This window comes from Porites lutea, chromosome 1 (assembly GCF_958299795.1).
Source record: "Porites lutea chromosome 1, jaPorLute2.1, whole genome shotgun sequence".
Taxonomy (NCBI): domain Eukaryota; kingdom Metazoa; phylum Cnidaria; class Anthozoa; order Scleractinia; family Poritidae; genus Porites; species Porites lutea.
Window position 1 is genome coordinate 41,134,751 of NC_133201.1, and position 25,343 is coordinate 41,160,093.

General features: G+C 38.3%; 1 protein-coding gene and 1 pseudogene across 1 annotated transcript in view; one reads left to right on the forward strand and one right to left on the reverse strand.

The window, feature by feature from the left end:
* LOC140929839 (unconventional myosin-IXb-like) overlaps positions 1-25,343 on the forward strand; it is a 75,989-nt gene that overhangs the window by 15,308 nt on the left and 35,338 nt on the right. The window contains exons 17-22 of the mRNA XM_073379537.1: positions 2,933-2,955; positions 3,826-3,915; positions 4,641-4,671; positions 5,305-5,439; positions 6,445-6,525; positions 7,412-7,522. Coding sequence (XP_073235638.1) covers positions 2,933-2,955; positions 3,826-3,915; positions 4,641-4,671; positions 5,305-5,439; positions 6,445-6,525; positions 7,412-7,522 — 471 coding nt within the window. The remainder of the gene's footprint in view (positions 1-2,932; positions 2,956-3,825; positions 3,916-4,640; positions 4,672-5,304; positions 5,440-6,444; positions 6,526-7,411; positions 7,523-25,343) is intronic.
* On the reverse strand, positions 53-2,450 carry LOC140950543 (zinc finger protein 862-like; annotated as a pseudogene).

Genomic DNA, 25,343 nt, shown 5'->3' on the forward strand with positions numbered 1-25,343 from the left:
AGCACCAAGAAGCCATGCTTCAATTGCTGGGTTAGGGTCAAAGTCTTTCATTTCACAGTCCATTCCCTTGATCCTAAGCAGATCTGACAAGGTTCTCTGCTCCATTCGAGTCTTCAAATTTGTTTTTATCCTGTTCATAGCCGAAAAGCACCTCTCGCATTTGGCAGTGGAAGGGGAGAGGCTAAGCATCAGTTCAACTATGACAAGAATATGCTTCAGGCTATCTGGCCTAGACGATAATAAGGTGGCATAGATATCAACGGGTTTCATTGCTTGGTGATTGAAGAGGTAAATCTTCAACTCCTGCCACTGAAAAACAGCACCTTCCTTTTCACCATCAGACAACAAGTTTTTAAAGTGATCAGTTAATGCAGCTACTTTGTCATTGCCAAAACTGGCTCTCAGCTTTCTCTCCCCTGGCACTTTGGTAGGATCAAATACTTCAAAGTAATTCATTGGGGGCTTAGACAGGCTGGAAAATCTCTTCTCAATGTAGGCAATCGCATCAGTTAGAAAGTTAGAAAATGTTTGTTGCATCCCCATCGCATTTCCTTTGTTCAGTACAACATCAAGATTACTGTCCTTTCCACATTTGAAGAGGCCACTCTCAAAATTATAGTTTGACTGGAACTTGGCTTGGAAAGTTGCTGTTATGGGCAATGGATCAGAATCCTTGAGGCCTTCCAGTTTTGTTAGAGCTGTCTCCAACTTGGTGCTGACTTCAGTAATGAACAGATCATCACTTTGAAACTGTAGACTTAATTCTCTCAGAACTTTGGTAACATCAAGGAGAAAGTACAAAAATGTCACAAACTTTTCGGTCTTGATTGCTTTCACCATGCCTCTAGCTTTTGCTGCATCCTCACCAGTCCCTGTAGCCACATGTTCAAGGTGCTTTACAGTGATAGCAAAGTTTTTCTCTAATGCCAACAAAGCTCTGTGTCTACTGGCAACCCATCTGGTTTTCTGAGAGCCACTGCTGTAGTAGGCAGCCTGTTCCTCAAAGATGTCAGCAAAACCATGAAGTTCCCTCCTTTTTTTCGGAGAGTAATAGTAAAATCGAAAGATCTGGGACACACTGTTCATAAAAGATTGAAGATAAGGGACACTTTTAATGGCATCTCCAACTCCAAGTTCTAAATTATGTGCAACACAATGCATGATGACAATGTTTTGATTGACTCTCCCGTTTTTGAGCCAAGCATCACTGATGCACCATCGAAATTGCATCCTACCAGTTTTTGTTCGAGAGTTGTCTTCGTTGTGCCAATCCCAAGAAGACTCTGATCGATTGCATGTAAAATTCCATCTGCATTAGCAGATTCCAAGGCAACAATATCCACAAAATGACAAACTGACCGACCTTTCTTGTTAACATATCTGATATACACAGCTTCTTGCTCTACTATACCAGAATCAGTAGATCCGTCTGATAATATTGACATAAATCTACTATCGCTCACCGCGGACTGAATTTTGCCTTTCTCTACCTGGGCTATGTAGCTAATAAATGTTTTGCATCCTTTATCATTCTTGTACTGCTCCCCAAATTGCACACCATTCTTCTTCTGTAACTCACAAAGACCTGCAAATTTTCTGAAGGCGAGTTCTTCATGTGCTACAAAAAAGGCTGTGTTGAACAGGCACTGAAGTGCAGAACGACACTTTTCACTTAGTTGAACCACATTTCTTTGAACAACTGCCTTAATTGGTTCCACGTACTGAGGATTTGAATCTTTCTCAAATTGTAGTGAGCAACGATAATGTTCCTTTGACGCGTTATGATGAACAAGGGAATCTATGCGATACTTTCCACCCGATCCACAGCCAATGTACAAAGAACTTTGTAGATTTGCAAAAGCAGGATACCTTCTACATGTGGAACAATACATCACATCTTGGTTCGCATCGTGTACTACCCACGGGAAGGTCTCTTTCCAGGATTCCTGAAACTTTCGAATTCGAGCTGTCGGGTTGTCACGTTGCTTTTTCTTCTCATTCACCATGGTGCTTTCTGTAGAAGGTTTTGCCTTTCTCTTTAGCTGCTTTACCGGTGCGCCAAAATAGCTTTTGATGCTTCGTTGATCAGCCATTATTCATGTGCTGATAGTGACTTAGAGGGTCTATTAATAAATGAGCAAATCAATACCCCCAAATGAGTCCCAGGTTTCTTTCGGTACTCATTGAAATAAAATGGCGGATAAATCGTAAGTGGTCGACTCATTTCGTTTCTTACTTGTAAGTTACTTTTGCGAAGAGCGATCTGTTTTACACTTTCGAAAACTTAAATGTATACTAATTTCTCTGCTGAAAAAGTTTAAAACACCTTGTTTTTTTTAAAAATTATTTACTGAGATTCATTCACTTGTCCAAAGGACAAGTAAGATTGACAACCCACTTGTCCACTGGCCAAAACCACTTGTCTGGGGCAAGTGGACACCGTCTTTGTCGCACCCTGTCCGCGTATCCCGGCCGCGTAGTTCTGCATATGAAAACAGCTAACATGTTACATTGAATCTCGCGCTAAATATGCCATAAAACTGGTTAATGCTTACACCGCAAAGTGTCCTGTGGTAAATCCAAAAATGACTTCATTTCCTTGATGTGAGTACTACTCCATCGTTTTCATTGGGCGTCACAGGAATTCCCTTTTTATTGTAGGGAATGCTCAGGTTCGGAAAATCGGCGTGGAATTTTTTGTGATTTAATATTTGGTCCAGGGATTTCTTCCCTCCATTGGCTTATCCCCGTCACTGGGATAACGCTATTCGCTGGATAAATCTCTATCCAGTTGATAACGCGATGGATTCCCCTAACAGGGGCCAGATTTCTGGACATGGAATGGAAAATATTTAACCATTGCATCCCAATACACGGCAGTTGAAGGCGTCTTGTTTTTGATCATGCCGTTTAAATTCTTCTTTTTTTGCAGCTGACGGTCCCTAAGTCTGCAAGGTAAGGCTTATACTGTCGTATGAGAATTTTGTGTTTTGGATTTGGTTTGTCTTGATTTGTGTTACAATCAGAACTGTACTACACTTTACGGGTTGTGATTGTGTACGTTGTTATGTAATGTTGTGAATTTCTCAAAGTCAGTAAAACGGAATTAGTCAGATTTGAAGGTTTTTTCAAAATATATCGCGGAACTGCACGGAAAGGAAAGAGGTCGATACTTAAAAAGGATTCGAGGTCACACCTAGGAATCGCGGAACTCGCCGTCCACCTCCCCTGCAGAAGGGCGCATAATAACCGACTGTGCTGATCCTAGTCATATGTAAGTTCCAGACCGAATTCAATTCTTTGACATCCTTGAAACCTTGTCACCACGTGTGTTAGGCTTTCAAAACGAGATGTTACTGTAACGGGTAACGAGTAACGAGCACGGAGAACGGGAAAAGAAAAAATGAAAAATGGGGACAAAACCTACCTTAGACCCTATCCCCATCATGCAGTAACTTCATTTCCAATTCTCCGTTTTGTTCCCATTTTTAATTTTCCTGTTTCCCGTTCTCGTTGCCAGTTCCCCGTTTTAGTGACATCCTTGCTTAGTCCCTAGGCCTCATTGTTTGGCGCGGTCAGTGCGTATCGGGTCACGTGGTCCGAGCGAGGCGTATACGTCACCGAGATGCATTGACCGAGAAGGGCTGGGAAAACGCTGCACGGGGACTAGGGAAGTAACATCCCTTGTAACCTGATGAGTAACACGTCCCTGTTATTTCATCACTGACATATTCCATGATGTGTTTCCTCATGATTTACATTCATCGCTTTTGTTATTTTCCCCGCTAGTTGTAGAAGTTTTAAAAACTTTATGTTTCCTATTAGGTCAAGTGCTTCATTTGACCGCGAAGAAGGCCCCGTTAGTCCTACCCTTGAAGCAGCCTCAATCTTCAGAAAAGCTTCTAAAGCTATCAGGTTTGTTTTGGCTCTAGCTCATACCGTAATCTCAAGTGGAACTATATTTGGTGTGTGGCGCACCTTAAACATGTGTTCCTATGTTCATAATGTGTGGCTGCTATATTTGGAAACGCAACCAAATTAACACATGAAGTAGAACTTTCGTAAGCGGACACCTTTGGCCACAAATATCGTGCCCGCAAGGGGTAGACGTTCTTTAAAAGGGAAGTCAGAAAAGCTTTTTTGTGTGTGTAGTCTGTGTACAGCCATCCCCTCCCCTCGCTCCTATTTTATTTTGTCTGGAGGGGGTTGGTGTACACAGGCTATTTTGTGTGTCTACTGGTAGTGACTTAATGTTCGCGTACGGGAAGTGTCCTCCTTAACTGGAGCGGGGTTTGTCAGCGTTGGTTTGACTGTATTACTATAGGGTTCTTGGAAATCGGATTCTAATATCCACAATATTCCGCGAATTTCTGCTGTGACATTCTTTACGAAATTGCTGATTTTACTAAACATCAGAAGGAGTGTTTTATTAGACCTCGGTCATTTTAATACAATTAACGCTTTAAAACAAGTATGTATCAATCTTATTCCGATGACTAATTATTAATATTCCCTTTCCATTTCTTTTTTGATACACGAATACGTTTTCGTTACCCGTCCTTATGACTTATGTTTTCGGTGAAGATTGTTTTCGACTAACTGTTTTTCGAGTAACACTCTCAAGTTTCTTTTGTTCGCAGGAGAATGCAAAGCAATAAGCAAACAACCAAGGTAGGCAGTAACTCGTGTATTGTACTGGTTCTGTTTTCGTGAATGAAATCCTTTACTTTGACCATTCAAAGTAAATCTCTCCAAATAGTACCATGTGAAAGTTTCACACGTTACCTTTTATTTAGTATGTAGTTCTTACTTTTGTGTCTGTGGATGAAATCCTATGGTGTTACCATTCAAATGAAACCTCCTCAGCAGTACTTTCATGTGGTCCTATTTATTTAGTATGTAGTTCTAACGTTTTAGTCTGTGGATGAAATCCTATGGTGTAACCATTCAAATGAAACCTCTTCAGCAGCACTTTCATGTGGTCCTATTTATTTAGTATGTAGTTCTAACGTTTTAGTCTGTGGATGAAATCCTATAGTGCTACACTTTCACATGGTACTATTTATTTAGTACTGCATGTTGTTCTAACGTTTGAGTCTGTGGATGAAATTCTAAAGGGTGAGCAGAATAAACCTCTCCAGGGGTACTTTTTATCGCATAATGGTTGTGTCAATCTTTATTACAAGAACAAAGAGGGATAAAAAAGATCTTTCCAGAGTGTTTGGATTAAGCATACTGTCCCTTCTGCAGAAGACGTTTATTAAAAGCTCATAAGGTTCAAACATGTCTTTCACTTTATTACAGCCGCTGTCCAAAATCCGCCAAGGCCTGGAAACTAAGCGTGATATGACGGTGCGAACGTTTGATTATCTGTACAGGAATCAGCATCGAGGGAAGGGTAACCCTAAGAACCCACCCACAGTCAGTGCACAGTTTCAGGTTTGTCTCTTATTACGCGCCTTTTTTGTGTGATGTTGATGACAATGTTAATCGCGGCATGTTTAGCTTAGTGGTTAGAACGCTGGCCTGCTGAGCGGGATGTCGGGGGTTCGATGCGCATCGTCAAAGTAAAAATCTCTAACCCTCCCAAAGCCGTCATTCCGTGAACTTTGTCCATTGAAGCACTAAAAAGTCGCTAATAATACATTACTTAATAACGATAACGATAACGATAACGATAATAATAAACCGTTCCCTGCCTAACTTGACGTCCACAATTGACGTCCACAATTCATCCTATCCGGTGAACTGTAGCACCGGTAACATTGACATGCTGTCAACTGAAGGTTTTTTACCTTAAAAAGTGAAAGGTCTATTGCTGGACACAGTTGATAAAGAAGTGTCCTCATTAGCGGGGCTGACTTTCTATGCGAATCTGTTGAGTGGGCAAGAAACAAGCGTCCGTTGTCCGCATTAACGGGTGTCCGTATTAAGCAGTTTGAATTTAAAGAAAATGTAAGGGTTTTTTTTCCCCAGGGACAAAGGAAACTGTCCGTAATAACGAGGTGTTCGTATTAAGCGGGTGTCCGTAAAGCGTTGTTCGACTGTGTCACCTTTGTCCTACGCAAACGGTTGGACACCTTCCTGTGGCATCGTTTGCATGTAGAAATGGCACTCCCTTCTACAGAAGCAGACGTAAAAACGGTGAGCTCAGTTGACTCCTTGGTGAATTGAGGCTTAAACAAAAATGAAAAGAAGTTTGCTGTAGTTAGCTTCCTCGACCGAGGCACGGGAACTTTCTAAGATGGGACCTACCCGTAGCCAGCGCTTTGTTTCTTGTTTTTTTTTTTTCCAATGAGCTCCCTCTTGTTTAAGTATCGAAACCGACTGAGTCTGCCTCTTGCGATGAAGCTCCCTTCTCAAAAGAGCTTAATTACTGCGTCTCTCGCAGGTTAGTGTATCGTGGTAGAGTTATTGATATAGTGTTATTGTTTTCTCACTCAGTCTTCTCTCAATCGTCTGGTGGAGATCCTGGAGGAGGCACAACCATTCTTTGTTCGCTGCATCAGATCTAATGCCGAAAAGGTAATTAGTTATAAAAGGGTTCGGGCATCCGCAACAGCGGCTTTTGGTGAAAACAGCACGAAACAATAAGTTTGATGAGCAAAAGCAGTACACGTGCGTCTTACATTTTGACTTGTCTCTCGTAAAGTGACGTTCTTTTATCAAATATTACAAGTTTGGTGGAGAACTGAAACACGACGGTAATTGCAGCTCTAGCAAAGTTTCATCCTTGGTAGTGGTGGTGGTGATGGTAGTGGGGAGACGAAACCTTAGGAACGTCTGCGAGGGAGATAACGAGAGCGCCTAACAAGAAATTAAATCCCGTCCAGTTCCTTATGCATTTCTTACAGCAGTAGTAAGGAGCATATGTTAGAAAAACAAGGCATCCTATCGATAATGATGATTTCCTTTATTCTCATAACCGTAGTACAGTAAACACCCGCTAATAAGAACTTACTTTTCTGAAGTGTGGCAAAATAGGCTCTTGTATTTTGGGGAATTTATTGGCAATTTGGGCTAAGTTGGTTCTTAATCAGCTTCTTAATTTTTGTAAATGAGATAAAAGATTGTTGATGACCTGAAAAATAAAGAAACTTTTTATTTATTCACAATTGTACTTTTATAACCCTAACAAAACTAATTACCGAATTTATATACAGTTTAGTACGAGATGTTCTTGTTAAACTCGTAATTTAACTGTAACCCACATATAAGAACCTGCTTAATTTGCTCGGCTAAACAGGTTCTCGATTTTTGGGTATAAAGAGGCAAATTTCCGGCAGGAGGATCTTAATCCACAGGTTCTCATTAGCAGGTGTTTACTGTATTTGATTTGTTAGTAAGATTGTAAGGAGAAATTTGTTGCTGTACCCTACTTTAATTATTCTAACTGTTGTGTTCTTTGCAGGCTCCCCTAACATTTGATGGTGACTTGGTTGTTCGCCAGTTGAGATACACAGGAATGCTGGAGACAATACGAATCAGAACACTAGGTTATCAGTGGAGATTTACATTCGAGGTGAGTTTTGTTTGCCGCTTCTTACTTTTAAGGCAGCAAGCTGTAGAAGGGTCTCATTCTCAGAGCATCTGGAACAGGCGAATGGGCAGGCGGAGGGGGAGGGGGGAGGGCTTCGGCAAGTAATTGATCTCCTAGCCACTGACAAATCACGATAGTCCAATAATTGTTTTATCATTCGGTCACCGAGTTTGTTTTTTAATCATGTGCTATTTCACGTAAGAGCGATCGCAAGAAGGAGAAAGGCGTGATTTTATTTACTCAAGAGCAGAATATTATTTGCAGCAAAACGCAATTGAGCGACATTGCGCATGAGTAGACCATTATTTGTAGCTAGTTATGTGCAAGTCATGTGGTGGGTTCTCGGCCAATGAAAAGGAAGAAAAATTTGCATCGAATGATGATAGTAATAATTGCTCTTTATTTAATTCCAAACAAACAAACAAGCAAACATTCTCCACAAAACATCAATACAAAGCAGTGTATATCGTAGAACTATTTAAATTAACTACTCGATAAAACGGGATTTGGAAAAATTGAAAAGACATCTGTTTATGAAGCTACGTTCTTATTTTCAATCTATCGGACAGTAATGAACCATCATTAGAGTAAGTAACACTTTTCCACTACCTCTTATGAGAAGTTCCCGTTATATTTTAAACTAATGTAACCTCCTCTACGAAGGAAAAGCGAAACGTACTATTTTGGGCGTTTTTACTGTACTGCAATAGCATTTTCAGGATAATCAACTGAAATATGTAAATGTAATTTGCATGGCTAAAAGTTTCCTAGTTTGGGCTTGTTTGTTTTTTGTTTTTGCCTTTCTGTATGACAATGTTATTGAAAATAAGGTTTACACATTTGTCATCTTGAGTGCTGAAAACAGGCAGTGTATCTGTAGACTTCTTGTCGTTTAAGTCTATACATTGTATGTAGGCTGTCCGTCTGTAGATACATACATATTATGACGGAATCCATCAGGTGATTGATTAATTTTAATTCTCAGTGGACAAAAACCTTGTACCAGAATAATTTAAAGGATATTGCATTATTTTTTACATTTTTCAAGGGCTAAAGATGTAATTAGTCATCTGTAATAACGTCAAAGAAAATTTATCATGGGAGTCCGAGAAAATGAATGTCAAATTTCACAAGAATTGTGCAAACACAGGTAAAATTCTAAAAATTTCATGAGTAAGATGTCATTTTGTGAAGTTTGACATTATATACAGAGGATTTTGTCCCATACAGTTCTTGTAATAACGTAGATCTTAGCGCCTGTTTTGTCAACATTCCTGCAAAGTTTAAGTGCGGAGTCGAGAGAGGATCATCTCTCGGATCGACGTTTTGTAGCACCAGAGTCGTTTAAAATATTTGCACGTGCTTAAAGGAGTGAAATACTGTCAAACTTGCTTTAATTCAAATAAGATACATGTTTTGGAGTTGTCAAGGTAACACAGCAACAGTTGCCAGGAAACGTATTTACGTGAGAGTGTTGTCCTAGTAACAGTTTAGACAGCACCGAGTAAGTACTTTAGTACAGTTGGTCGGTCTCCGCTTAGAGAAGAATTCAGAAACAACTCGCTCAACTTGGAAAGGCAGGTGTTAAAAATTCCGCAGAGGACTTGAGATCAGATCAGCCATGGGTTGCTCTGCAAGCAGTTCGCTCAGTGTTCTCCGTACATCTGGCACCGCTCTTTCTATCGAGGAATACAAGACAGCGTACGCTGCCTTGTCGAGAGTGCGAATCGTGCGTCAGTTACAAAGGAGACGACCTGAGTCAGTTGGATTACCTGCAGAGGATGGCGTATTCTGGGTTTACTGGCGACCGCCTATAGAGAAGGACAAAAGTCAACGACTGAAAGCAGCCAACTCAGGCGCCAGTCTTTTGACAGAGTCAAGAGGGAAGGAGTGAGACGGAGTGCCGAATAGTTGGCTGCAAGAGGTGGTCGCTTATGAAGGACTGAGATTTCGTTGAGAGGTTTTGCAGTGAACTGACTCTAGCAATCTTTTATAGAACTAATGAGACGATCTTTTTCATTGAATACAAGAACTTTTTTGCTTGGTGGCCTTGTTTGACTAAGACTTCGTTGTAGACGGGTAGTTCATTGTAACTTTGGCATGCCGTTTTTTTTTCTTAACTATGACATATATGCCTATTTTCAAATCCGAATTTGTGAGCAAAGCTCGTTATCCCACTGTGTATAGTGATGTAGATATTACTGTTAGGAGTGATAGCAAAGATATCAGAATTATATAACGCACCCATGGCACATGGCAACATAGGACAAGTCCTCTTAAAACGCAACTATACTAGTGAAGGAAAAAAACTTACTTTTTATTGATAGAACAGAGGTCGGACGATAGTTCTCACATTTCTGAAGTTGTGCGGGCATATTATTGTTCATCAACAAAATCACAGGACAAGAAAAAAATTTAAGAGCTGAAAGTTAATGACGACCCAGCCATGGTAACTGCTGTCAATTTTAAAGGTTTGCCGAGATTTTGTCTCTTCCGTGGCTTTGCTTTGGTCTTTTTCTTTACGGAAATGTGTCCGAGTTTGAATTCTTAGCCAGTTTTAGTGTCCAACTTCAAGTGGTTGCTAGATTCGGCCCTGTATAATTTATGATAAAATCGCTAAACGCTGCGAAAATACTTTTAGATCATTGATGATGCTCTAATTGACAGAGAGAACACTAATAAAAGATGGTATGTGATTTGTTTGTCGAAAAGGTGTTTATAATTCTCATCGTTTCTATTGCTGCTGTAAAAAATTGTATCGCGTAGTATAATTGTTAAGGATAGTTTACAATCGGTCCTTACCTTTCTGTTGGAATTTTCCGGAGCGCGCTTAAAATTTCTTCCGTTTGTGGTAGTGAATACCCGCGGTTTTAGTAAAATTTTAATGGATGGATTGTTCCACAGTCGGCATGGTTTGCGTGAAGACGGTTACTGTTCGGGTTTTCAATTAAATATATCATGTATCATGGTGGATTTTTGAATACCTAGCTTCCGAAAATTTGCAGCCATTTGATCGGGTAAAGCCGAAAAACGAGGTTTTTTGAGTCCCACATTCCCGAAAATCATACCACTATCTAGTAGAAAGAAAGGGAAGAGACAGAGCAAAGAAAAGTGAATGAGGTAAAAGCGAAATTTCGTAGAGGATGACATTTTCGTTGAAGATGATAACTGAATTGTTTGTGTAGTCGCTTAAACCTTTAAGATACGAAGAGTGACCAACATCAATTTTCTCCTAACAATTTACATACAGAATCAAGAAAAGAGGTTATGAGAAGTAATAAAATGATCACCAAGGGGAAAATGCTTTTGATCTTTTGTCAAATTCTCTCAACCAGTTTTTTAAGGAAATGTATGGAGATCAGTTTGGAGAATTCGTAAGTGGATATTGAGGCTTAAAGGGTTGACAAAGAATACTGTTCGCACTGTTTTGACTTAGATTTCATTCTAAATGGGAAGTTACTTGTAAATTTGACATGCTGTTTTTCTCTTCTAACTGTGGTGTTAGTAAAATTTCATCGATTGTATCCATAGTCAGCGCGGTTTGCGTAAAAACGGTTACCATTCGGATTTGAAATATATCTGAACATAGAACTCTGTACTGTATATGTTGTACTTGGCGCTGTTTATTTTATTGTCATCAGTGAGCATAGCGAATCTCTAGTACAATGACAATTTTTGGATGGAGCTGCGTGTGATATAGGGAATTATGTAAATAAAGCATGGTGTTATGGTCTTTGCGAATAACACTCTCCAATATCTCTTAGGTTTTTTCTCATCCTTCGACTGGCGTTTCTGTGTATTCCTGCTAGACGTTTGACGCAGTTATTTGGCTATTTTGTCGTCGCATAACGGTTGAAACGGTCTGACAATCTAACGCCGCTGCGCTTTTATTTTTGCTTGAATCTCTGTTTTTGTTGACTATTTTGCGATTGTCGTCAATGTCGAAATGATGCAAAGAAATTCGAAATTTGCCTACCGCTAGTCGAAGGTACAGTGTAACTTTGTGTGCAAAAACTCGAAATGTTACCTTCTCCGCATGCTCGACCTTCGAAAGCTATAATTTAGCATCAGAAAAAGAAAATCATTTAAGTGCTCGAGGTTCAAACTACGGTTTGGATAGTTTTTTTTTTTTTTTTTTACCAGAACGGGAAAAGAAAACGAGCTTCAAGCGGTGTTTTTCAAACAGTAGCCGCCTCCTAAAAGAGGATAATTTAAAATGCCAAAGAAAGGGCGAGGTTGTGTTTGTCAGGAACATGGCAACGGTTAGCTAAAAAACATAACAAAACAGATCACATTAAGCTTGGATTCGTCATGGTAATAGATGAGAAGTTGCCAGGAAACTTATTTTTCAGGCAATGTTGTCCTAGTTACAGTCGACAACATATAAACAGGTTAAAAAGAAAGGCACTGGTTCAATCGATTTAGTACTCGATTACGGTTGACCAGTTTTGATCAATACAAAACTCGAGGTGTTTGACATTCTATATATAAAATTGGAATTCAGTTTAGTCATGGGTTGTTCTGCAAGCAGTTCGCTCAGTGTTCCCCGCGCATCTGGTGCCGCCCTCTCTGTCGAAGAATACAAGACTGCGTGCACTGCCTTGTCGCGAGTGCGAGTCGTGCCTCAACTGCAAAGGAGACGACCTGAGTCAGTTGGATTACCTGCAGAGGATGGCGTATTCTGGGTTTACTGGCGACCGCCTGTAGAGAAGGACGAAAGTCAACGACTGAGAGCAGCCAATTCATTTGCCAGTCTTTTGACAGAGTTAACAGGAAGTGAGTTGGACAGCGCCGAATAGTTGACGGCAAAAGGTGGTCGCTTATGTACGGAATTTTGTAAAGATAATGTCAACAGTCGCTCCTGGCCACGAAAATGCAGTTTGCAGGATAATATTTTTACTTTGTGTTTTTCCTTTGAACTGAGCCCTGTTAAATTTCAGAATGGTAGTCGCTCAGTGAACATGATCTGTTTGGGAAGAAAGATGTGTCGTCTCAAAGAAAACTGATTCCTAACGATAATCGCTTAATCGTTAAGATTTTCACCGCAACTAAGTAATATTTTATGAAGATTTTGTTGCATACGGGGAATTACCAGTAACTGGGACTGACATGCCCATTATTGCTTAATTATGACATATAGACGCCTCGTTTGAAATCGATATTTTGTGAGCATAATTCTTACGACTGTGTGTCACGATGTAGATATTACTGTAAGAGTTTTGCCAGTATTACATGATTTCACAAATTTCTTTAACGTGAAGACAATCCCTTGAAAACGGAACTGAACTAGTTAAGAACTGAACTTGAACTTGAACACTATGGTATACGTGGCTTGGCTCGGAAATGGATTAAGAGCTATTTTTCCAACAGACTTTAATTTGTAGAATACAATGGTTATGTTTCGTATCGTGCTAATATCATGTGTGGCGTTCCCCAAGGTTCAATACTAGGGCCTTTGTTTTTTCTGCTCTACATCAACGATATAATCAACACGTCAACAATATTACAACTGATATTATTTGCTGATGATACAAACGTATTTGTGTCTCACAAGGATAAAGACTGCCTTACTAATATACTGAACGCTGAGCTAAATAAGTTGTCAATATGGTTTAGAGCTAACAGGCTTTCATTAAACTTGAAAAAAACCAAATTCATTGCATTTAAACCATCCCAAAAGCGACAAATCAAACTATTCAACTTTTAATTAATAATCAAAAAATTGATCAAGTAAAAGAAACAGTTTTCTTGGGAGTAATCATGGATGAAAATTTAAATTGGAAATCTGAAATCTCACATGTCGCCAATAAAGTTTCTAAATGCACAGGAATTATTCGTAAATCCAGTTTCTATTTATCCACGAAAAATTTACGAACACTATATTTTTCTCTAGTCTATCCATACCTTTTTTACTGCAACTTAGTTTGGGCCTTTACTTACAGAACTAACCTTATTCGTCTTGAGATTTTACAGAAACGAGTGATCAGAACTATAGCTAAAACCACTTTCGATGCACATACTGATCCAATCTTTCAAAATCTTAGTATCTTAAAATTTCATGATATATATTAATACAACTAGGCTTATTCATGTACTCCTATCAAAACCATACTCTACCTTTAAAATTTCATTGTAAATTTACCTTACAAAGTCAAATTCGTTCGTATAATACAAGAAACTCGTGTAAATTTCGTCTGCCTTTCTGTCGTACTCCAACCAAACAATTTTCCGTTTTTTATCAAGGACCTAAATTTTACAACACCTTAAACACCAACATCATCAACGCTTCCTCACCTTCCGCCTTTAAAAAAGCACTTAAGGCATTTATTTGTAATAATTATTAGTATACTCCAACAAAAATCTTGGGAAAAGCCATTTAATATTCAACATTTGCAAACTTCCGTAATATTGATTAGTTTAATTTTTCACCTCATATTATATTGTATCCGTCGCCGTAATTTTTATGCCATCTTCGAAAAATTGTAATCGAGGAGGCCTAATTAACATAAGCTCTATAGTTTCTTTTAGGCCTCCTCGTCATCTCTTCCTACGTTTTTTTTTTTGGCATCTTTTTGTAATTATTGTAATCGTGTGGCAAATAAATAAAATACCTAAATACCTAACTGGCAAACATATCATTTCTACGTAATCCACATATTGCTGTGTACTGTGATAAGACCCCTTGGCCACGCAAGTTGTAATATGGTTATTTAAGGTCGCGTTTTATGTTTTATGTTTTTTTTTTGCTTTAAATCTCCTTAGGTGTACGTAGTAAAAAATTGTTGTAAAATTTGCCTTGTGGAAATTGTTTCTTCGTTGAATTAACCCCCACACACCAAATGACTCAGAACTCGTCAGGGTTGTCGGCTCGTAAATTATTTTCTACTATTCCTACTTTTGCTGTTAGAAAACTGTTAATCTGACAGTAACTTAAATAGACGTTCAATTTGGTTCTTGCCTTTCTTATTGATCGCCCGGAACACTTCTAAAAATTCTTCCTCTTGCGCGAGAAAGTTCGAGGCGCAATTACTTGCGGTTTTGCTCACATTTTTATGAATTGCATCCACAGCGCACGGTTCGAGTTAATGCCGGTTTCGAAAACTTGTGTATTGACTTAATGTGTTCATTCTACGTAAGAGATATATTCGTTCTTAAAAGTGGCTCTTTGTAATGTCATTTTCAAAATAGCATTTCGCTTTGTTGATCTTTGCTTTTTGAAATTTGTGAAATTTAGTTTAAATGCCAACTTTCTTATTTTGTCAGTTATGAGTATTTTACTATCTTGTAGACTCAATTACCAGCCGCTGTTCGGGAAATAAGCCCTAGAGCCCGGGGGGTAATCAACAAATGTTTATACGGGGAGGCTCCGCCCCCAGGTCCAACCCCTTACCCCTTTTATATACCATTTTTCACGAAAATGGTACCCCTTTCGTGTTCCTTCTATTGACAAATGGTATCCCTTTCACATACCTTGTTTAGAACTTTGCATCCCTGTTAACTGCTGTAAATGCACTGTGTTTAAAAAGGAATCAATCACAAAACTGAATGGAACGTTTTCTCGACTTTATTACATCCACTTTGAAATCACTGGCTATCCGTGCAATCTGATTGGTTCTCAGCAGTGTGATTTATTCCTAAATCGCACCATTTTTTGCTCTAAATTGCATCTGTTCCAAATTGCGTCATTCATGTTCTAAATCGCATCATTTCTGTTTTAAATCGCACCATTTTTGTTCTATATCGCATAATTTCTGTTTCGAATACAAAATGAGATAAAAAAGCCTTTCTCTTTCCGCTTTTAAGAAACGGGCTACTCGATCAATAAAATATTAGTACTGACTAAATTCTGCGATTTCAAAATGGATGTAATAAAGTGGTAATTGAACTTCGTGTCGTGCAATTTTGGTCTGAAATCATACTTGTGATTTCAAATCGAACTCGCGCTGCGCGCTCGTTCGATTTTGAAACCACGCGTATGATTTGAGACCAAATTGCACTCCACTCAGTTCAATTACCATTATTTATGAAGCCATAAAATTCACTTTATAGCCCTTTTAGGCCCTTTCACAGAGCCAAATGACAGATTTCCCCACCCTTTTATATACTTCAACTAATAAAATCTCTACCCTTTCATATACCTGAAGCCTGAAAAAAATACCCCTTTCGGGCGGAGCCTCCCCGTATAGGCCATCATAGGGAATACCTCCCCCCCCCCCGGGTCCGAGGGGCGGGCCCGAGAGAGCGGCGGAAATAAGCCTTACCATCTTGAAGAATTGAATCATTCTTGTATCTTTGAAATCTCCTGCTCATGTGCTGTGCGTGCCATTCCACTAACTTTGAAGAAAACTAAGAGAGTACATACATGTACAGGCTATTTTTAAATTTGATGATCCCAGATGGGTACTAATACAAATTTGCAATCGTAATTTTGATTGAGTTTCTCTGAAATACATAAGTAGTAGCGAAACGCCATCGATGACCGAAAATGATTAGATTGTAAAGGGATAACGTTCTCCAAATGGCTCGTCATATTTTATTATTAGAGTTTTTGTTTTGGTTTTAGCTTGAATTCAATATCAGTAAGTATGTTAAGAAGGCCGTCTATTTAAGATGATGTCGTGAAAAACTTAAGAAATTTTTACCTAAAACGATGAAACTGCTGCTCTCATCTCTTAAGACGTTTACGACTAAAACGCTTCTCTTGAGGCATGATTGGCAGATCTAACTTTTCAATCCTGGACAAATTCCTATGGTGTGGCTATTCACCCTTAAAATGTTAAAAAAAAATGCACTTCATTTGAGTGTCAATGTATTTAGCACGAACGTACTAATTGGAGACACTATATTTTACGTCTCCAAGTGGAGACGGGACCGTCATTTTACGTTGTCATCCGAGTCACGCGAGGGTCTAGCCTGTTGCAGTACAAAGGGAGTACCTTCATTTCTCAGTTATTTTAAGACCCTGAGTATTGGTCTGGCCCTGGGAATCGAACCCACGACCTCCCATTCTGCAGTCAACACGCTCTACCGACTGAGCTAACACTGCCGCGTTTGTTATACTTAAGAATTAACCCGGTAGTTACAGTAGTATTTTCATACGAATAAAAATGACTATTATTTAGACTTTTTTGGGGATGTGAATGGGGTTGAAGTTGTCTTTGACAGTGCGATGGAGGCAAAGTGTTGTTGACTTGAAGTGCAGAGAAAATATTTTCAAAGCTAAAGTCGCGTTAGTTTTGGTGATAACTAATTAAATGCTCGAATGAAAAAAAAAAGGTTGTTGTCTCTTTTATTTTAGGTTGTTTTAATTATTTAGTCTAAAGTGTACAATATTCTCTACTCTTGGTATGGAACGGTTTATTATATTATTGTCTTCAGTTAGGAAGGAAACTCTTAAGTATAACAACATAGAATAACAAAAAAGGATGATTGTTTCACCGCACATCCAAACAGTGATAGTTGGGTTGAAGAAAACTGAGAGGCGAAGACGATTCCCTTTCTGCGATTGTTTGGATAGTACAACCCCAGACCATGTATCAGACTATGTAATTCTTGAAAGCGGATATAAAACAAGGTCTTCTAGTTCAAGGGACTTTTACAGCACTATTTCAAAAACAAATCAACAACTTAGATCTTTCGCCAGATTTGGATCAACCAAGTTACGGAATAGTATCCCCGCTGAAATACGCCAGTATCCAAAAATGCCTTAGAAAAAAATATGTTCATGACTTTATTATCTCTTTTGCAAACTGACGACGTTTACTTTGAAGTACCTATTATTCTCAAAAGAATAAAAAAACCTAGTGAAAACTGTAAAAGCCTTTGGCCTTTTTCTCGTTGCCATATTTTATTTTGAATTAAATCTAATTTCTGCTTTCTGCAAGTTCTTTGTAATTATTATTATATTTTTTTCCCTTTATCTCTGAGAAATTTATCTATTTATCTATTTATTTTCTTATTTATTTAGATTACCTATCTAATTGGCCTCTACCCTCCTAGATTAACCCTGCTATTTGCCGGTAGCGAAGTTTGTAAATTCTCCTCTAAAGTAATGAATAAACTTGAAATAAACTTGATATATTTCGCCTAATTGGAATTCAGACCAGATGTAAAATCTGTGAAATCTGTAAAATCCTCGACGCCTACGGCCTTCTTCTGTATGGTCGTGTAGATTGACACAGGTTTCTCTTCCCACCATTGTTTATGTAATATATCAAGCACGCGAAGAAGTGCTCTTTCTGATATCCGGCACACATCGATAAGTGGGTAAAAAACCCTGGCGCAGCCGAGTTTTTTTTAACGCGTCTTCGAGGTTTCTGGATATTAGATAAAACACTCCTTCCTGAGTTTGATATAGCTTCGCTAATGATCAACAACTCCTTAGATATCCCGATACCGGCACACATCGATAAGTGGGTTAAAACCCGTGGCGTAGCCGAGTTTTTTAAAACACCGTCTTCGAGGTTTCTGGATATCAGATAAAACACTCCTTCCTGTGTGTGATATAGCTTCGCTAATGATCAACAACTCCTTAGATATCCCGATACAAAAGTTCGCATGTTTTCAATAAAGTAGGATCCAACATTCAAACTTTCTGCAAGTTACTGTCTCCCTTTGTTTTCTCTTTGCGCATCATTGAGTAGTTTAAGAAGGTTTTCGCACAAGTGAAATTTCGTGGGATTCAATGGCTATTTAGAGAGGCACTGTCGCAGGAATTTTCGTCACAGCTTTGTTAAAATTATCAGCGGCTAATCACCCTTTCCGCAACACTAAAGAGATAATTTTCAAACAAAGCTACGGAAATAAAGCAAAAATGTGTTATTTTTAGCAATTAACTGAGACACGATTAAACAGGTTGAAAAAGTTAAGCGTGTTTTTTCGTCTTTTTCCTGTGAAAAACAACCGTAAATGGTTGCATTGCATTTATAAAGTACTTCTTTACAAAATATGAACATGTTTAAATTGTTACAAATACATCATTAGATTTGTCTATCTCATGACAGTGCGTTGAATAGTTCAATATTATCCAAACCACTGTCACGGTAAAGTGTCCTAAAATAAGGAAACGTGCTTGCTCAATTACTTCAAGAAAGCACTTGTGGCGACCCTTGTCGTGGCGCGTGCTTTGATTTCTATCTTTCCTTTTGCTTTTTAATATGCGGTTGTACTCCATGACAATATCGTTCAATATTTGTCATTCTTTCCGTGCGCGCGTGTTTCTTTTTGTAAATGTAGAAATGGTCGTGTAGGGTTTATATTGTAATTTTTGTTTGCAGTCGGCAAATTCATTTTCCGTGACGCGGTTTTACATTTCAATAGTAAAAATAGAAAGTGTATCAACGTGGCCTCTTGTCTCGCTATTTCATGGCACTTGGAAAAAGTTAGGAATCACTCAACTGCGTTTCACGTATTCCACATTTTTCTGTGCTGATGACTGCCTATCATTCTTTATGCCAATATAATGCATGTCTCGCCTGTCTTTAATTTTTGTCTTTTCTTTCCTTTTTTTTCAGTTTCATGTTAAGTACATACTTTAGCATTCTTTTTTGTTTTTTAAATATAACTCACAGGCCCAAGCAAATTTAGCATTCCTTATAAATAGTTTGCATTCTTAAGTTTTTGATATAAGCACAAACCTTTAAAGTGTATCAAAAGTTTTACCAGAGGAAGGTCGTGTTGCGGATTTGACAGTTGCGATATTTCACAATTAACGATAACTGTTTTTTTGAAAGCGTTAATATGATGAGTACATGGCCAATTCTTGAGGAAGTGTGCTTGGCTAATACCATCATAGAACAGGTTAGTTTAAAGCTACTAAAATGAACATTTAATGGGGTAGTATCACGAACAATTTTTAAGGTTTTTGTCTAAACCATGGCATTAAAATGAAAAACACTCGATCATGCACAAAATGGACTTAAAACAAGGAGAGAACGACCTTAATTTATCCCTCTTGTTGCGGGCAAGTCATTATCAATTGTTTCTGAATTAGGAGTGATGTTTCTTAAGTAGCAAAAAACTTCAAAACTTCGGTCCAGGTTTCTCAGCCTACTTCCTTTCTATCTGTCAAGACCCACCCTTTAAGCGTGGCCAGGCCGCTCTTAAATTTCCTTGACCGCAAACGCTTCTGTGGGACTTCCAAGTAATACTAATAGTCATCGATAAAGCACTTTAATTTAGATGAAATTGAGTCAGGACGATTGTGATTCAAGAAATGGTGCTATGTATTAACCAAACAATGAAGGGTGAGCGAAGGGTTTCCCGTTTAGTTTCTAAAGAACTTTTTTTGAGTCGTTTGGGGAGTAATATACAAAGATTAGGTTTGATCACCTGAGTTCATAGGATAAATTGGGCACCATAGCGGTATTGTGAAGTTGACTTCTGACGATTCCTGTAAGACCTCTTTAGGCAATACTTTCATAAAATAATATTCGTTATGCAGCATTTGAGAAAATGAAATGTGTTGTCTATTTTTTACTTTGGCCTCTCCTGGGGGTGTAAGGGTTTAAAGCCTGGCTACAATGTCTTCGATTACGTTGGCCTGTAACAGTAGCGTGTAAGTTCGGTATGTGTGCAGTTTAAATAACAAAATACTCTCTGCATAAGACACTCTAAAAGGCTGCTTATCTTAAACAAAACATGCATCTATTTTTGGAGTGGAAAACAAGGTCTTTCAACGTTTCCATCTACTAATTTGCGGTTGTCATATAATATATGCACTATCTCGAGTGCCTATATTTGGCTTTATGCTCAGCTGTATTTTAAAAGAATGAAAAGGTATTATGGAAACATGACTTTCATTGTGTCTTTCCACTTGAAATATACATAATATCGAAATGATCTACGTAAAGCATTCGATAAGGCATTCTATCTATAAAGCGTTCGATAACGTCTTCACCGGCATCTCATCACAAAGCTGATGAGAAACGGTATATATGGAAAGAACATTACATGGATACGGTCATTCTTAGCTAATAGGAAGCAACGTGTTTTGCTAAATGTCTTCAGAGGATGTAGAAGTGCTCTCTGGCGTGCCGCAGGGCTCATTTTTGGGCCCGTGCCGGTTACTTCTTTACTTAAATGATCTTCCTGAATCACTATCTTCTAAACTAAGACTATTTGCAGATGTCACCATTGCATATCACACCATTAACTCTGAGCTAGACTCGTACATTCTTCAAAACGATCTTGAGAAGCTAGCAGAAAAGGAGCAAATGTGGGACATCCGAGTTGTCTATTATCAAAGCAAGGCTTGGTACGCAGTCGAGCCGTGAAAAACAAACAAGACAACAAACAAACGCTAAGGAAGCCATTTGACGCTTTACCTGTCCGCGTCTACCCTTCAATAATCCGTTTCCGAGTTGCCTCATTATCAAAGCAAGGCTTGGTACGCAGTCAAGCCGTGAAAAACAAACAACAGCAAAAAAGGGAAGCAATTTGAGGTTTTCTTCACTAGTCTCCATACATTTCTTGAGGTACTTGTAAGAAGAATTAATTTAAAATTTTAAAAAATACATATCTTTGGTGATTATTTCCGTCGTTCTTGGAATAATGTTTTATTCGACAGTAATGTGAAATCAAACGCTGATCGCTGCAAGAGTTTAAAACGTGCACGTGGTTTGGCGAACGGGCAAATTATAGCAATGAATTACAAGCTCAAAAGTAACGATATTCTTCGTCGTGGGCAGTCGCGTTTTTGCATTGCGGTAGGTCATATTAGTAAGAATTTGACGATAAAATAAGCAAAGTCGGCTTAATGGTTGTATTGTCTGGTGGGCAAAAGATAACATTTAAAGTTTAAGAAAAACGGATTGTCAAAATCGCAAATCACTCCTTGACTTGGGCGTCATATTATCTTGTTATGGTTTAACCTTTGTGGGGTGAAGCTGCTATCTCACCATTTTTTGGTTAATGGACTTGGCCATGCAGTTTCGAACGATGGAATACTTTCAAAGTCGTCGAAATATTTATTGTATTCCAAAATAACCTCTTACGCCTTTGTAAGAACAAGCTTTGGCTTACTGTTTGGAAATCTCAATATGTATGAAGGTGTTGTTTTTAATGGTTGTAGTCATATGTTAGCTATTTAGGTGCGATTTGGTGTCCAGATCGTTTCTTGTTTTAAGTTTGGAATTTGCCCTTCAGTGGTCATATAAAAGTGATATGTGCATGGCCCTGTTTTCTTGTTTACGGTTTCACCAGTTCACTTTAACTACATGCTGTATAAGTAATTAAAGAAAAGAATGGCAAAGGTGGAAGACACTTACACACATCATATTACGTCAGTGTAGTATGAAAACGTTGTCTTAGAAAAATGCTAAAATGAAAAAAGGAACAAGTCAAATGGTAATTAATCAGGCTTACTTCCAAACCACCGTAGGTTGTGTTCATTTGCAGAACGGGCGGGTTTTTTTTTAGGCTTAAAAATAAATGGCAAATGCGACGGCTGTACGCGTATGTTGCAAATGAATTCACCCTATTGTGGTTTACTAGTAAGCCTAATTAATTCCTATTTGTCTTTTAACATTTTTCATTTTTCCTTTTGTAGCATTTTTCTGACAGTGTTATCGCAGTTAGGTGCATGTCAAGCTTTTTTTGTATTAAGGAAACTGCGTTGAATTGAGTTTGGTTTGCAATTCCTTATGTAAAGAACAGGAGCTTAAGCAACAACAACGGCGACGGCTACGAAAACGTCACTTAAAAAGTGAATTCGCGCTACTTTTATTTATTTATTTACCAGCTTTTCTGGGAACAGACCTGCTCATAGGGAATGCGCACGAACGGGACTCATTGTTCCCATGTAAGGTGCCATCCCTGCCCAATCCCACAATCCGTAAAGGTTGGCCACACCACCGGGGTCTACGACGCCTACTCTTTTCGAATAGTGATGTAGGTTCTTTTACGTTCCACAAGAACAAATCAGTGAAAGTGCTGTGAGACTTGAAACTTTATCGCGCTTATTCCAACTCGTTCAATTCGTCAGATGTTGGCAAATTTTTGCGGAGTTGAATTCTAAAAGACTGTATCAAAGTTTAGGAAGAGAAAAAGAAAGTCGTTGTCTTGTGTAGCGCAATTTTTTGTAGCCATTCACAAAGCAAGTCGCGGGCAAGAAACTAGAGAAATCGTTCGTTATCATGGTGACACGTTTATATAGGGTTCATATTTCACACATTTTACTATACCTAAACTGAGGCGTTTTTGTCCTTCTTTATTTTCGGGTTTTACTGTAACCAATGCAAACGCGAACTAACTTTCAACACACAATTCTACTGTCAAAATTCTCGTAAACGGGTTCATTTGGTGCGAGAAAAAGTGTGCACTTAGGAGGGGTGCTCGCTTAGCATTCCTTTTAATGCCAGAAGTGGCCAAAGTAAAAATTCTAGAAAACTTCCCGATTTCCTTTTTGTAATATGCTGAAAAGAAAATTGTACCATGTGAATATACTGCCGACGAGGTTTCATTTGAATGGTAACACTATAGGATTCATCCACAGACTCAAAAGTTAGAATCACATACAAATTAAAAAGCACCATGTGACAGTACCGCTGAAGAGGTTTCGTTTGAATGGTAACATCATAGGATTTCATCCACAGGCTCGAAAGTTAGAACTACTGACTAAATAAATAGCACCATGTGACAGTACTGCTGAAGAGGTTTCATTTGAATGGTACCACCATAGGATTTCATCCACTGGCTCGAAAGTTAGAACTACTGACTAAATAAATAGTACCATGTGACAGTACTGCTGAAGAGGTTTCATTTGAATGGTACCACCATAGGATTTCATCCACAGACTCAAAAGTTAGAACTCCTGACTAAATAAATAGTACCATGTGACATTACTGCTGAAGAGGTTTCATTTGAATGGTTACACCATAGGATTTCATCCACAGACTCAAAAGTTAGAACTGCTGACTAAGTAAATAGTACCATGTGACAGTACTGCTGAAGAGGTTTCATTTGAATGGTAAAACCATAAGATTTCATCCACAGACTCAAAAGTTAGAACAACTCTACAAGACTCCATCATTTGTCGCTGTTCTCATTTCAAGTTAATATATCCCCCAAGAATTCAAATTCTATAAGTATTCTTTAAACGGCAGACGTTGCGTGGTCAAGATAGAGTGAAATTTCTTGAAATTTACTGTACCTCGTAGCACAGATTAAAATTGGCAGGGTCGTTTATACTTAAAACCCCCCGTTTAATCCCAGCACCAAGAAGTAATTTCATCTATCAGATTAGTCGTGCGTTTGGATCAAAATTAGCGCAGGGCTTTTGTTTTTAATGTTAAGAACTGAATAGAATGTACAAGAACACGTTGTATTTCCGTCATGATATTCCGGTTCAGAAATGTTGTCTCCCGTTGAAGACATTAAGTCTGTAAATTTTGCGGTGTAATACACCTTTTTCCTATTTGACTTCCAGGCGAAATTCCGGAAGTTTTTGAAAAGTGGTAAACTTCGAGCAGCATTTCTACCATTTCTTTGGCATATTTTAAAAGTAAAAGGACTGAAAGTGGATATTTAACTTGTTGCGAAAGAATGTTTAACGCTAAAGAATACAAAATTTCAAGTTGTCAATATCAAGTGCGAATTTCAAAAGTAACAGTTATGTGGGCTATATGGCATATCGATAAAATGCAATGAGGACGTTTACTCGTCGAAACCGCATTTTTTGTTTTTGACGTTATGTTACTTCAGTTATGTTTAACTTAAGTCTGTCTTTTGGTTAAGTGTTATTTCTAATGATTTTTTCCTAGCTAAGAAGGCTGTTTCGAAATTTATCACTTTCCTGTTTCGCAATGTCTACAATCGACAGTGATGATGATGATGATGATGGCGATGATGATAATGATGATAAAAATAATAGTGATAATGATAAAGTTAATAATGATATTAATAATATTAAATATAATAATAATGATAGTAATAATAATAAAACTTCTTTAGGGCCGATACCAATAGTCGCCATTTTCATCAGTGTTTAAAAGTAATAATAAACGTATAAATAAATAATGGATAAAATGGGGAGCAGCAATGGTAACAACGTCTTTTTTTTCCAGCAAAGGTGATAAAACTACTTGATGTCTTACAAATTATTAGCGGGAACCATTGTACTAACAAAAACAAGTACACTTAGACAGCAAACAGGAAATTGAAGTAAAGCGATATAGTCATATCACAATAAAAACGTAATAAAGCAGAAGCAGAAGGATTAGCCTCCATTGTCCATTTTCTTAGAATCAGTCGTCCAAACGTGGTGTTCAGTTAGGTTCCATTTTACAGTAAGTTCTAGAAAGGTTTACGGCGATTCGTTTCGTCCAAAAGGATATTATTCGAGAACGCACCTAGGTCTTTTTCGTCTGTTCTCGAGTGAACGATCGTTTTTGCTACACTTTTGTCATAATTGCTTGTTCTTGTTGAGCTTAAATCTTTTTTCAGACTTCTCGCTGGTCTGCTACACAGCCGTTTTTAGTGTCGTCACGCAATCAAGAAAATAAAAGAAACAAAAAATAAGATAAGATAAAATAAACAAGCAAACAAGACCCTAAGATACGTGTATCGCATGATCTACGGAAAACTAGCATTTTTGATATGATAGTGAAAACTCCTCCAGTTCTCTGGGCCAGTTGCATTTAACCCTAACGCCCCTGAGAACAAAAGAACAATTTATGTCGAGTTGGTATTCGCTCAACCTTGGACGAATCTTGAGACAGAAAGGTTTTGATCGGTGCTATCGTGTGATGCTAAATACTAAGCTGTAGAAGATGAGGATTTGGTGGCTACTTAGAAAATCCAGCGG